Below are 14,713 nucleotides of genomic sequence, written 5' to 3' on the forward strand. Positions count from 1 at the left end.
CCCCTAGAGTGGTGCGGCGACGCGGGTTTTTTTCCCTACTTTTTTTTTCTTCAAATGTCGGCTGACTATGGGGTTGCAGATGACGCTTCGATCCCCTTAAAACCTTACATGTTCCAGATACACGAGCATTGCTCCCTCAGTCTGGCTGCCAGAGAATTACAAAATTACAACATCCGTCTGCAAACGGTGCCGGACTAAATTGACTGCAAAATATATGGGAGCACAGAGAGGCCACATAAAGCTTATACTCGATCGTAACCCCATCTAAAAACACGTTAAAATTGTGCAGCAGCAGGATTCCAATCAAACCAGTGAGTTAGGCGGTTAAGAGACACCATTTTACCAAAAAAGATTTTTTTTTTTTATTTGCCGACGCGCATGGCTTCGGCGACAAGCGCGCACACTCTAAACCGGAGACTTTTTTTTGGGGGGGGGGCCTAAGAGGGATTTTTTTATACTACAGTTTCATCAGTGGGAAAGGGGAAATCAACAAACTTCAATGCACATGGCAGACAATGCATAGGCCTAAGCTGTTTAAAACAATCTGCATTTTCATTCAATTTTCAGATGAAATATGATTAATGGATCCTCCTTAATTCTTGCCTTAAAAGTGGTCTGGGTAGAAACAGACAGCATCATGATATTTAAAGGGCGCAGACCTGTAAATAGGCCCAAAATTGCCTACGCCGGCCTAATCACGATTTGCATGCCCTAAAATTCTTCAGTACTACAGCATTTTGTGGGCCATGACCTGGAAGTTTTGTCAAAAAAAAAAATGAAGGGTGGAAGCCGTGCACAGGACTGTGAGCTTGTGTTTCTGTGACATTTGGGTGAAATCGGGCACTAAAATGGTTCTATTTTGCAATGGAGCGTATGCATCAAAATGGCGACGGACTTCAGAACTATTTTAAGGGGTGATCATCTTTGGATGGAAATTTCTCCCAAAAGACATAAGATTACCCCAACAAAATTGAACAGAAGTAAAATATGATGAAATAAGCCTTAACTTTGATGTGTGTTTCGAACACCTCAGAGAGTTGTGAGTATTTTTCATGAATTTCCGAATTGGGGCATTTATCATTGGGGTCTATGGCAGTTTATTTACCGGTCTGCAATCCTACTTACAAAATGGACTCGACACCGCGTCACGCATATGCGCTATGCCGCGATAGTGGTTTTCCAGTGGGCGGGACCTAGGAGAAGGGAGGCAAAAACATTCCAAAGGGGTCACCAAGGGCGAATCTGCAACAAATGCTCACAAATAGTCGAAGGTCCAATAGGCCATCGGCCGATCAAAGCAATTTCGGGAGGAAATCGGGGAGAGGGATTGTTGGGAGGAGCTGGAACTCAATTAACGTTCTATAGCCAGGGAATGCGCATATAAAAGCTGCCCACGTTCAGGCCTGATATCGACCTCAGTTTTTTTGGTTTCTTTCATTTTTTTTAAAATCAAATACGAGTTATGGATCCATCCTCTTTCCGTTTGGGGGAAAATAGCAAACTTTCGGGTTGTCAAGTATTTTCTCAAGACCTTAGATAAATGGGATAGTTCTGTCTTTAACTCAGTAAATAAGGCAAACAGAAACGGATTTGATTTTAACTTCAAGAGCAAAAGTACAATTTTATTTTAAAGAAAAATCAAATGAAAAAAAGGAAGAGGAATATTTACAAGAATATCTACAAAATAATCAAATTTAATCAAAGGATCTTCCACAATTCAAGAACTCAACTTAAGAACGATCCAAAGAATTCAGGGTTTCTCTGAAGATGACAAAATGTAACAGATTTAACTTAGGCAAATCAAAAGAAACATCTCAAATCAAGCAAATTAAATCGCAGGTTGAATTAGCACGGGTTAACTTTGAAGGTATAGCAAGGCATACAAATTAGCAACTTTGCAACAACACAAAAAATATGAAAATCTCAATTCAACAAAATAATTCAGCAATTTCTCAACTGAGTCTTAACAAAATATTAACGGAAAATTTGCTGATCCAGCCAAGAAACGAATACAGAAATATCAATCCAAATCTTCAAATAAAGCAACTTAGTTGTTACATTAAAAGAAACAAAGTAAAGAAAACAAAGCAACCGGTCTTTAAGTTTTACAAATTACAATTTAAATCAAAGCCAATTTGTGGGTTTTAGATTTCAGGTTCTAGGTTATGTTTAAGATACTTGCAACCTTCCCCAGATACAGAATTCGGCTCAGGTTGGTGACACTAGCGTTGACTGGATTGTCGTCTCTGCCTCGATCAGTGTGTTGATCAGTCACCGCCTGGCTTCAGTGGGGTCCCTGCCATTTACAGATTGGTCTCGCGGGATCGGAATAGGGTTGGTTGTGCCCACCAGGGAAAATGGTTATCTATGAAATGTAAAATAACCCAAAATACTACAAATCTCTGTTCTTTTGGAATCACACATGAAAATACAAATTGATCTCAAATTGTGTCTAAATAAGTGGATTCAAATTATAACCAAACACGATTCAAAAATCAGTTTTTGATAATAAAAAGGAACTTACGGTAATTCTCGGGGAGTGTACTCTTGGGGTCAGGCTACTGCCGTGTGACGTCTGGTCATACAGATGAAGAGAGTGTAAAGCAAGTACTTTAACCTGTACTTCCGACTAAACGTGGCTCTCGGCCTCAACAGTTTAGGTTGGCCGGCCCGGTACCTGCGGTGGCTGCTTCCACTCGCCTGCTGGTTACGGGTGGCGACGACCCAACAAAACTTCACACAATAACTCTTGGACACCTCTCTCTCCCAAACGCACAAATGGTTCTTTCCCACACTCTACCTTACGCTTCAAATTTATACCACGTTCAAAAAATGTGCTTTCACCTGGACTTCCGAGAACATATAGAATACTACAAACGAATTACCATGAAAAGAAAAAGTAAATTACCATAACCATTTATTTCGAGGGGCGTCTTCCTACTGGTACCGTCGAATAAAAGAGATAATTGGACTGTGCTACCAATCAGGTGCGAATTCCGTGAAGACATCGCGTTTAAAAACTGTTGCGTAAGTATCTAGATCGAAGTGTCATAAACTGCTTGAATTCGGGGTCGAGTGAACGATAAAGGAAACAGACACGAAACGTAAAAAAAAAACTCTGGTATAAAAACGAGACATAAAAAAATTGAAATAATTTGACACGGGTATATTAAAGAGCCGGAAAGTATGCCAATTTGTCCTTGAGCTTCCGGACCCCTCCGTGACCCTTCTATGGGCAATTTACACTGGGTTGCCCTTTTCCCTTGCCATAATTTTTGACAGATTGATTTCTAACCGTAATCACCCCAAGAAACACTCATGTTGGAATTTTATCTTAGGATACACGTTCGTTTTCACATCGCGTACTTGCGTAAGAACGAAAATTATAACGACGCCAAGATTTACCTACCTACATCCGATGTATTCTAGATTAAGTCGGGTTGGCTTGAATACAGTTCCTATCAAGAGTCATTTAAGATTTGTTTGTAAATGAGAATTGGTCCTTAAAAGTTTCATAAATGTTCATCTTTGTACGAGTGCTCCGAGTTCCACTAGTTCACATGTATTTTAGATTTTCGGAAGTGTCGCAGAGCGGACCCTTGCGCCGCTCTACTCAGACCAAAAACCAAGAAATAACTCAAAAGAACAGAGGACTCAACACAGGACTTATCAATCACAAAATTAAACTATTTATTACGAGAAAGAAATAAACCAAAATTAATTTTATACATCCGTTTGATTACCGGCCAAAATTATGTTCACAGTTTGTGTCCCCAGAATGTTTTAGTGTTCGCGTTACATTGCCCCATTATAAACAACGTAAATCTGACACGGCTCTATTTATTACAATATAAGTATAACACAGCTCTATTAATTACAACATAAGCATTTGGGTCCGGCTTGAGCGTCGCCGTGGGACGATTCCCCCAGGAACATGAGAGCTTGAGAACCCGGTCTGGTACAGAGGTAGGCCCCCTACGCACCGACCGTCGGAGAGTAGGTGGAGGTTCCCGTCACGTCAAACTTCAGTGAAAGTAAAGGACAGTGGCATCCCCGCTAGCCATCGTAGGGCAGGATTACGGGAAGCCCTGTAATATCCATTAGGGCATTCTGATAAACATGCTAGTTGTACCAACGTTTTACATTAAGAAAATACACAGGTTATAAGTTGTTGAAATATTACAACTTCACACAATGAACGCGGTTTTCACTTCAAATGCCGCCATGAAACGGGATTCATCTTAAATGTGAAAATACAGAAAGACATTAAAATACAATGAATCTTTCTCAACAAAAGTCAATTCTCCAAGCAAATCATGTCATCTTCCAAAGAGAAACCAAAACTTATACAACAAAACTTGATAAATATAAACTCATGAAAAACATTCTTCCAACTGTAAAACTATAGTATACAATACACACTACACAATAAATGATTATACATAACTAATAATAATAATTACTCACACGGCCTTCGACTTCGTACGGGCCTATCCGTGGGTCTGGCGTTCCCGGGAGATTGCGATGCGGTACTAACACAATAGGCCTCAATGGCCCACAAGCGGGATTTTTAAAAACTCCCATCTCAAAGAGGGTACAAGAAGTCCGCCCGACACGCAGCCTTCGGCGGCTCCCAACTCGACAGCTTCAGCGCTGAAGGTCCACACCTCTCTGCTTAGCGAACACCCAACCCGGCGAGACACACTCACTCCGGCTCCCGTCCCGCAAAACTCAATCCAAAAACACGTGGGCGAGGTTTTATACCCCTCCCCGGAATGCCAGTTACCCGATTAACCCAGTTCTGAATACAAACTTACTGGAGCTTGCGCCACCGTTGAGCCCCACATGGGTGCAAGCCCGGAATAGGTATGCAACAAAGGGAAAAGGAATTACGATTTGTATAATTCACCTAGCATCAACCTCAGACGTTACATAACACTTTACGGGAGTACAAATTTAGTCTATTAATAAATTAACTCGGAAAATAAAAGGAATAATTTTCACACGTCTTGTGACAGGAAGTTAGAGGTTAATTTTCAGCACTATTTTTCTCTTTCACGTCATGCGATTTTTCAGTTTCTATAAATTGGGATGCTAGTCACAATTTTACAAAGACCTTTTCCGAGGGGGATATTTTTCTACATCAATGTACCCAAAAATAATTTTAAAAACTCTGACTTTTACACCCTAATTTTCCTGTTCGAGGGGTCCGGAAGCACGCCACCAAGGGTCAACTTTTCTGTATTGTCCATCGAAGTAATGGTCAAACTATAGCCATGTGCGCTATGGCTATACTGATGAATCTCATGTTAAATCCGACTACTTGTGATCGTTAATATATATTTAGTCACCTTTTTTTATTTACACAGGTTACATAGAAAACTAAATATAAGGTAACATAATATACAAACATTATCCACCTTTAAATGAATGTATTAATATCAATCTAAAACTTAAACTATTGTATAAACAAAACCTCGTACATTTCTTGTTAAACAAAAAATAAATCTACCCAAACCGAATGTTTGTTTTTTTTAATACCTTTTTATACTTTTGACCTTTCAATCAGGTCTCTATCACAAAGTTTTAACACAAACGCGCACACAACGCAACACGCACACCAGCATGCATTTGCACACAAATGCCGCGCCGTGGAAATAGTACTTTGGTTGCTAATGGTATAGTACTTTGGTTGCTACGGGCATAGTACTTTTGGCCGTGCACAGAAAGATAGCAAAAATAGAAAGTATCATGTGACTCGCTCTCGGCTAATCAAGACACAGAACTGTGGGCGAGGTGTTATAATACCAAATACTCTACCAACTATTCCGCATGAAATGGTATCGTTCGGAAGAAAACAACCATTGAAGGTGGTTTTCAAAAGTGCATTTTTAGTGCATTAGCAATGGTGTGGTGTCAAGTCACGACACGCAAAAAGTGTGCTGAATGTTCCACAGGCTATTTCGTTCAATTTTGTTGTTATAAACAAACAATCCACACAAAAAAGAATAATTATATGATCCTACGTGTCAAAGTCAAATAGCAGGCAAAACATCCAGAATGTGACACTTTTTTAGGATGGTCGAGAAATACATGAAATATTGTTGTACACAGCAAAGTAAGAATGGCCAGCTCAATGATGTGAATTGTCAATCAATGCAAACTAATACTCAACATCCCCTTCTCAGTTAAAAAAAATGTGTATCAATATTTTTCGTCCAAAAGATATATGCGAAGTACACACTGACAATGACCGGGGAAAATTAGAGTATAGAATAAGACAACTGTTATTTTGATTTAGAACGGTGGAAGGTAACAGGTTGTGCATAATAGTTTTGACCCTCTACAAAAATGATGACGAAAGATTTACCCTCAGCAGTGAGATATGTATTTTTTTTTTCAGTGCATACGGTTGTTCCCCCGTCAATTGGGTCAAAACTAGACGTAAATTCCAGGTTATTGAAAGAAAATTGCTGTTATTGAACCCTAAAAGGGCCGGGGGCGGAATCCGCCCCCACAGCTATTTCTTTATGCGATAGCCTTGAAAAAAAAAATCCCCACAAACGTCGTGTACATAGAGCAGAATTACCATACCACGCAATTTTGTTGTTATAGGCCCTAAACAAAAAAGATGCACACACCAAAAGAATATATGATCCTACGTGTAAATCCTCTCGAGGTTAGTTTCTGTGGTTGTGGGACAACGGTCTCCAGATATGCAAAATCGGTGATGCATGTCATTGACCGATCTCTGAAAAGGCCAAAAAAGGTCTCCGGTTTCTGGTATGGAGCTTGCCCCAAAAGTGGTGCGGCAACGCGACTTTTTTTTTACCTAACTTTTTTTTTCTCATCAAATGTCGGCTGGTGCTGCAGATGACGCTTCGATCCCCTTAAAACTCTCAAAATATCCTTCAAAGTGCAGCTGAAGGTGACCTCAGTAAGGCCATAAGGCTTGAGAAGTATATTGATCTAATTAAAAATCATTTACAGGTTAGTTCCAGATGCACAACCATCGCTCCGTCAGTCTGGCTTCCAGACGCACAATAACAAAATTACAACCCTGCTGCAAATGGTACCCGACTAAATTTAGTGCAAACTATATGGGAGCCCACATAGGCCACATAAAGCTTATACTCGATCGTAACCCCATCTAAAAACACGTTAAAATTGTGCAGCAGCAGGATTCCAGTCAAACCAGTGAGTTTGGCGGTTTTGAGACATCATCTTACACACACAAAAAAAAAAAATTAATTTTACCGACGCGCATGTCTACAGCGACGCGCGCGCATATTAGAAACCGGAGATATTTTTGTGGCCAAATCTAACTTCTGCAAAAAATTCCGAAACTGAATTTTCCCATAAACGTCGTGTACAAAGAGCACAATTACCATTCGTATATATGAATAATTAATTAGCCATAATTCCCAAACCCCTTGACCTATAGTCATGAAATTTCTTGGTTATGTTCATTATGAGATGCTCTATGCAAGTACCGAGCTGCAATTTTTTTCGTCACTCGATGGCCGAGATCTTAGGGGGGGGGGGCGGAATCATAAAATTTACAAAATATAAAATAAACAAACATTATCCATCCTTTAAATTAATGTATTAAAATTATCTAAAACTTAAACTATTGTATAAACACAACCTCGTACATTTCTTGTTAAACAAAAAAATATATCTACCCCAACCGAATTTTTTTTTTACCTTTTTACACCTTGACCTTTCAATCAGGTCAATCACAAAGTTTTAACACAAATGTAACATATTATCTTAGAGGCACGTATGATCCACATTGATATAAATGTACCTGGAAACATACCAAAACTTGCTCAAAAGTGACGATAGGGATCATGGTACCAAATACCCTATCAACTATTCCGCATGAAATGGTATCGTTCGGAAGAAAACAACCATTTAAGGTGGTTTTCAAAAGTGCATTTTAAGTGCATTAGCAATGGTATGGTGTCAAGTCACGACACGCAAAAAGTGTGCTGAATGTTCCACAGGCTATTTTGTTCAATTTTGTTGTTATAAACAAAACAATTCACACAAAAAAGAATAATTATATGATCCTACGTTTAAAAGTCAAAATAGCAGGCAAAACATCCAGAATATGCCACTTTTTAGGATGGTCGAGAAATACATCAAATATTGTTGTACACAGCAAAGTAAGAATGGCCAGCTCAATGATGTGTATTGTGAATCAATGCAAACTAATGCTTAATATCCCCTTTCTCAGTTAAAAAAAAATGTATAACCAATAATTTTCGCCCAAAAGATATCTGCACAGTGCACACTTGCAATGACCGGGGGGAAATTTGAGTACAGAATAAGACAACTGTTATTTTGATTTGGAACCGTGGAAGGTAACAGTTTGTGTGCGTAAGGCCAAAAAAAATAAGTCGGTCTCTGGTCAGCGCGCGTGTCGATTTTAATCATGCGCGTCAATCTTTTTTTTCTCCAAAATATTCCGCGGTAGTTCCGCGGCGCCCTCTATTGCCGCACCTCATTTTTTTTTTACCAAAGAGCACCAAGGAATGGGAAATTGCACCAAGGCAAATGATCGAAAGCACCAAGGCAAATCATGGAGGACACCAATGTACATGAGGACACCAAAAAAGCAAAAAAGTACCCCAACTTGTCTGTACAATCGCGTCGCCGCGTCAATTCCGGAACTTTGGTCTGACCAGAGACCAAATATATTTTTTGGGGGCCTAATAGTTTTGACCCAAAATGATGACAAAGATTAACCCACAGCAGTGAGATATATATATTCTTTTTCAGTGCATACGGTTGTTCTCTATTCAATTGGGTCAAAACTAGACGTAAATTCCAGGTTATTGATAGAAGTTTGCCGTTACTTAAGAATTACATTTTAGCAAGTTTCAATTTGTTTGGCCATATCGCTGCTCACTTTTTCGTCATGACTTGCGTTAGTAAACATTATTACACAGGACACAAAATGAGTTGAACAAGTATTTGCAAATCGTTCCATTTTGCAGTTTGCTCAGGTTTGTTAGTGATCCCTTCACTTTTGCAAAAACCACTTCACGTCGAATTTGTTTCATATTGGATTCAAAAATAGGTCCGGATGTGCTCTGCAGGCAATCCCTTGCGTTTTGGGCACTGAACTGTTTGAAGAAATCTCTTTGGGCCAAAACTTTCACACTGTTTTTAAAGTAGTTAGACCAAGTATGAAACAATAATGCTTCGAATGCAGAGAAATGTCTGTCTTTTGGAGATGCCTGCCATTCAGAAGCCTTTAGGATAGTCTCTAGGAATGGATGACCTCTTTCAAACCTCATGAAAGAAAGATCGAATGAATTCTGCTCCTTACTTCCCCAAACTAGAGTATTTATCAACGAGAGATCGAGTTGTCGCAAGAGGATAACATCTGCGTCAATGTACACCCCACCCCATTGGAATAGTACCGCCAGTTTTGCAAAGTCTTCTTCGTTTAAACGGGATCCAAATCTCCGGAAATGTTTGATATCAATTTTGTTTTTCATTATGTTATTACCAATGCTGGCACTGAGGCTGTGTACTTCAATAGTGTAACCGGACTCTGTTAATACATCAAACTGGCCTGTCTGTAAGCTATCACTATGAATGATAATCTTAGCATGCGGATAATGATAAAATATCGATTCAATGGTCCGCCATTTTGGCCAGTCCAGGCTTGTAGGGTTTCTGGTACGGTTCAGGATTAAATGGAACACTAATTGATTCGGCGTGTTTGTGGCGGGAGGTGACAGGGGTAACAGGCCAAATTTACGAGCGCTATCGTACAAAACTTGGTCTTGTCGAATCACATTCCAGTCCGTGGCCCGAAGGCGCATGCGCATGCTTACGTCGGGGTTCGGCGGGGGGTTTCTCCAGTTGAAATCACGCAGCCATCGCGCAATCGATTCTTGAGACATATTGAAGGCATCTACAGTGTGGAAAAGAGGTGTAAGTCCCGTGACACGGGAGGAGACTTTCAAACCACGTTCTGCGCCTCCACCGGGCATGTGTTTGGAATTGATGAAAATAAGCGGTGTTCCCATGGCAACACAGGGTAGTGCGCAGTGGATGCGTTGCGTAATAACCACATGTGCCTCGGAGTAGTTTTGTATCAAATCGTATGCTGCTTGAAAACGTTCCCTGATGGTAGATTTGCCGCCACCCACACCTAAATGCGTGACACGAATGGCTATCCGTTCAATATCCGGAGGGAGAAGGGCAGCAAATGCTTTATCCACGTCGGCCAGGACTATTTGGCCTGAACGCTTGTTTTCAATGTTGGGAGTTTTGATGAGGAGTGTTAGGCAGCCAGAAAGGAAGACATCAACGTTGTTTTGCTTCAGAAACTTCAGAGTGTCAGAATCCCTGCATCCTATTGGTTCTTTAGATCGAAGGTATTTGATATATTTTGTGAACATTGGCCTGATTCGAGGACTAATATGCACAGACAGCATGATGGGGTCGATGTTTCGCGGTGGGGGCCAAGTCATCCCTTGATCTCCATACCACGCGTTGAAAAACATCCGGATATGATTATCCCTCTTTGCTTTATCAAAGTTATCTCTATCAACAAAACGGTCAACGAAAGGTAAGAATTGTATCCCAGGGAAACTTTGTACCTCATCCCCAAGATTTGCGCGCGTAGATCGCCCTGCTCTTCTTGCGTACGAAAGTGTTCCGAAATGGCGTCTTCTTGCATCAACTACAGAAATCCTTTCGAGGTCAGTTTCTATGTGTGTGGGACAATGGTCTCCAGACATGCAAGATTCGTTAAACATATCACTGACCGCTCCCTGAAAATCAAACTTCTGCAACGAGTGTGGATTTCCATGGGTAATATTCCGAGAGTATTCGCGACAAAACGCTTTGGTAAGATTCGCAATGAAAGCGCTGTGCACTGGAAACCGAGACACACTGAGAACTCCATGTGTTTTAGTTTGTGTTAGGTTTGTCCCAATACTAACCCAAGCCTCTTGGTGCCCTGGGATAGTGAACTCGCCGTGTTTGATCGAGGGATCGAAATGAATGCCACCATGACGCCATAACAGAGCTAACCTCACTGCCTCGTACACGTGATCTTCAAAGTCAACACCTGTCAGAATCTTGTGCATTGGATGTCGGGCTAACCAGAGCTCCAGAGGGGTATTCTTAAAGATCTCTGGCAGCACTAGAAATTCCCCTGTAATCTCTGGGTTATGTGTGTCTTGCACTGCCTTCATACACTGGGAGGTACCGCAGAATACCTTCACGGTCATACCGGGATTCCTATCCAAAAAAGCTTCAATGTTTTCTACAACATTGTATGGAATCGGTCGTTCATATACCCAAGCTGTAGTGATGACTTCTCTCGGTTGGTACCGTGTAAGTTGCATTTGTAATTGATTCATGAGTGCACCAGATCGAAAGAATCCCACGAACCAACAAAATGACGTAATACCAAAGACGATGATGGCAGGAGAGAAACATCGCCGCATTTTCATTATCTGCATGAAAATGCGGCCTCCTTGATTATTATAATGTCCAATGAAAATAACCAAGAGACCAGTGACTGTCCAGAATGTAAACGGTGTAGAGAAGACAATCATATTTGCCAGAATAACAAACATTCTCTTCGAGAGGTTCAACATAGCATGTTCCACAGGACTAAATGCTTGGAGCACCATTATGGAGGCGGCGTTGTAGATGAAGTGGAAGGTGGCAGAGGTGCAACTCTCCATAGGAGGCAGTTTAGCTAAGCTGCTCATACTCATGATCGCAAATGGAAGCAGAATCAGGACGTTCAAGTTAGAAACCACTGCAATTTTTTGAAGAGGATCATCCCAAGACTGACCCAACTTCTTCAGGTAGATGTTCCGTATCGGGAAAGCGATGTTAGAAATAACAGCAGCACCAAGTCCCCAAATATTGAAGGACACCTCGCCTGAGATAAACAGACATGTGCCCACCACCATGGCGATGATTGAGAACAGCACATTTCGGTTCAAGTTACCACTGTTCTTGTAAAACAGCAGTGCGAACACAAAGGTGAAGATTGGTTCACATGATTTGATGACTTGAGTTAGACTCGAACTGACTGCAGCAAAAGATGCGTTAGTGCCCAGATTTCCCACTAGGTTGCCTGTCACTGCAAGTAGCATATGTTTGGGATTGAGACTTTCTTTGGGAAAGACTGACTTGCGACGGACTACAAGGAGCCACGTGTTGGCTAACAGCGCCCCCAAGAGGTGTTGTAGCATTGTCAATTCTATCCACCTGAGATCCTTTAAGGCCACTGTTCCTGTCCAAGTAGTCAGACTGTCAGTGGCGTCAGGCTTGATGCCACTCACTGCTTTCTTTGATGCTATAGTGGCAACCATGTTGGCAATCCACCAAACTGCCACAAACAGTACCACTGTAGCCATGCTGCTTCTCGTCGTGGAGTTGCGTAAGCTGTATACCTGCACTGCAGGGGATAAAAGACCCAAAAGAAAAGAATGGCACAAGTGAAAATAAGTGAGAAGATCCCCCAAAGTAAAACAAAAAATAATAATAATAAAGAAAAACTTACCCTGATCACAAATCGAGAACATAGAGATAATTATTATAAGCCCTATGCAAACTTTAACTATCGACATCTTTGAGGAAGCCTCCACATTACGTTACACATCATCGGGTCAGCTGAGAATTTTCGACCAATCAACGGCCGGGCTAGGCGTCATTTCTTATCAAAATAAATGCACAACTTAGGCCTATATAAAGTCGTCAAAGATTGGTTGACGCACGGTGCTGGCGTTGCAATACGTATGCCCACACCATCCGGCAGTTTTTGAGAAGTGGGCTTCACCGAATTAAAGCTCCACTTATTAAAAAATGTTAACAATAAGCCCCACTTTCCTTTTTCTTTGGTTGAAATTACTTGGAGCAATTGGGATATTATGTTGGCTTCAAACCATCCTGGTCATTAAAATAATTAATTGTTCACAAAAATGCACCCCGTCAATGTACAACTTCATTGTAAAAATATATAAAGCCCTCTGTTGACACACAGACGTCTACAAAATAATCTCTGTTAGTCAGGTGGCATATGGTCGGAATCGTGACCGACTGGTCCAAAGCACCAAGCTTGGCAGATTCATTTGGGAAGGGTGCCTAATTTGCATAAATCGTTAATTAGATTAGATTAGATTAGATTAGATTGAACTTTATTATCCCTCACGAGGGAAATTAAAAGTGCCTTGACAGAGAAACGGGTTATAAAAACATACAATCATTATTTAAAAAGATGTAATATACAATACAGTTACCACAAACTTATATAAATCCAGTAATTACATGTAAAAAACAAACTACTACATATATAAACATTATTACATTACGTCAATGAGGGATCAGAGTCAGCCACACGACAGCTCATCGTTCCAGTTGCTCATTGTACCATTTGATAGCTGCTGGAACGAATGAGCTGCCGTATCGCCGTGTCCTGATCCTTCGTTGTAAAAAGCGATTACTCCTGGAGTTGGTTTGGAAGTTGGAATGTAATGGGTGATGTGAGTCGGAAAGACCTGTCTTAATTTTATTGCACATAAGAGATCTGTATAATGCCTCTGGAGACTCTTGTTGTAAACCAATAGCTTTACTGGCTTGCTTAACTATTTTGTCTAACTTAATCCGATCCTGGCACCTCATATTTCCGTAAAAACAAACAAGACAAAAGGTGAGAATACTCTGTACAATGGACTGGTAAAACAGTTGTAAAATAGTTTTATCAACGTGAAAAGACTTGAGTTTGCGCAGAAAAAAAACAAACGTTGTTGCAGCTTGTTATATTTTGACTACGTGCGTCAGATTTCAATTGGTCATCAATTTCAGTTCCCAAGTAGTTGTATGTACAGACACTGCTTCCACACATTCGCATTTAATGATAGCTGGTGTAATTGGAGATTTATTTTTCCTAAAATCAATCACCATCTCTTAGGTTTTGTTGATATTGATTTCGAGATAGTTTTCATCACAACACTGAGTAAATTTTGCCACCTCACCAGTGAAACAATCTAGAGATTCTTGTTTGCCATTCAGAAAGCCAACAATAGCAGCTTTATCGGCATACTTAATTATTCTATGTGATGTTGCCAGAGTCGTAAGATCATTTGTATACAAAGTGTACAGGACAGGTGACAAAACACATCACTGTGGGGCACCTGTGTGAGTGTGCTGGACGGATGAAATTGTGGAATTCACTTTAACACATTGACTTCTATTGGTTATAAAATCGTTGATCCATAAAATAAGCCTGGGGTTAACATTCCAAATCATTAGTTTTCGAGCCAGAAGATGCGGTTGGATGGTGTTGAAAGCGCTAAGCTTGAGAATTCCACAAAAAGAACTTTAACGAAAGCCCCTGCTTTTTCTAAGATACCATTTATAGTGAGGTACATTAGTAACACAAATGCTAACCGTTACACAGTGGACAAAAGCACCATTTTTCACCAAAGCATCTCCATGGTATACCTTTTCGAAAAACAAGACGGACGCAAAAAATTGGATGATGGAAAGGGCATGTATGACGTCATTATGACGTCATCAGCTAATTATTACATGAAAAAAATATAAATTAATAATAATCTTCAGAACTGCATGCATCTCAACAACAAATTTGGTATCAAATTAAAGGGGACAACAAGATCTTTCATTTGAGTGGTATGTCATTGGGATGGAATATACTTGAGGG

The 14,713-nt window shown here is 40.4% G+C and overlaps 1 protein-coding gene across 1 annotated transcript; it reads right to left on the reverse strand.

Moving 5' to 3' along the window:
* Positions 1–8,729: 8,729 nt before the first annotated feature.
* Positions 8,730–12,440, reverse strand: LOC119742536. The gene has a single exon (XM_038218549.1). The coding sequence runs from the start codon at positions 12,405–12,407 to the stop codon at positions 8,937–8,939; it is 3,471 nt and encodes a 1,156-aa protein (XP_038074477.1). The 5' UTR covers positions 12,408–12,440; the 3' UTR covers positions 8,730–8,936.
* Between the last annotated feature and the right edge of the window lie 2,273 nt (positions 12,441–14,713).

This window comes from Patiria miniata, unplaced genomic scaffold (genome assembly GCF_015706575.1).
Source record: "Patiria miniata isolate m_02_andy unplaced genomic scaffold, ASM1570657v1 HiC_scaffold_6, whole genome shotgun sequence".
Classification (NCBI taxonomy): Eukaryota; Metazoa; Echinodermata; class Asteroidea; order Valvatida; family Asterinidae; genus Patiria; species Patiria miniata.

What these genes read in the sequence shown, in the direction of transcription:
- LOC119742536 (XM_038218549.1), bottom strand. Translation starts at nt 12,407, where the DNA reads ATGGCTACAGTGGTACTGTTTGTGGCAGTTTGGTGGATTGCCAACATG.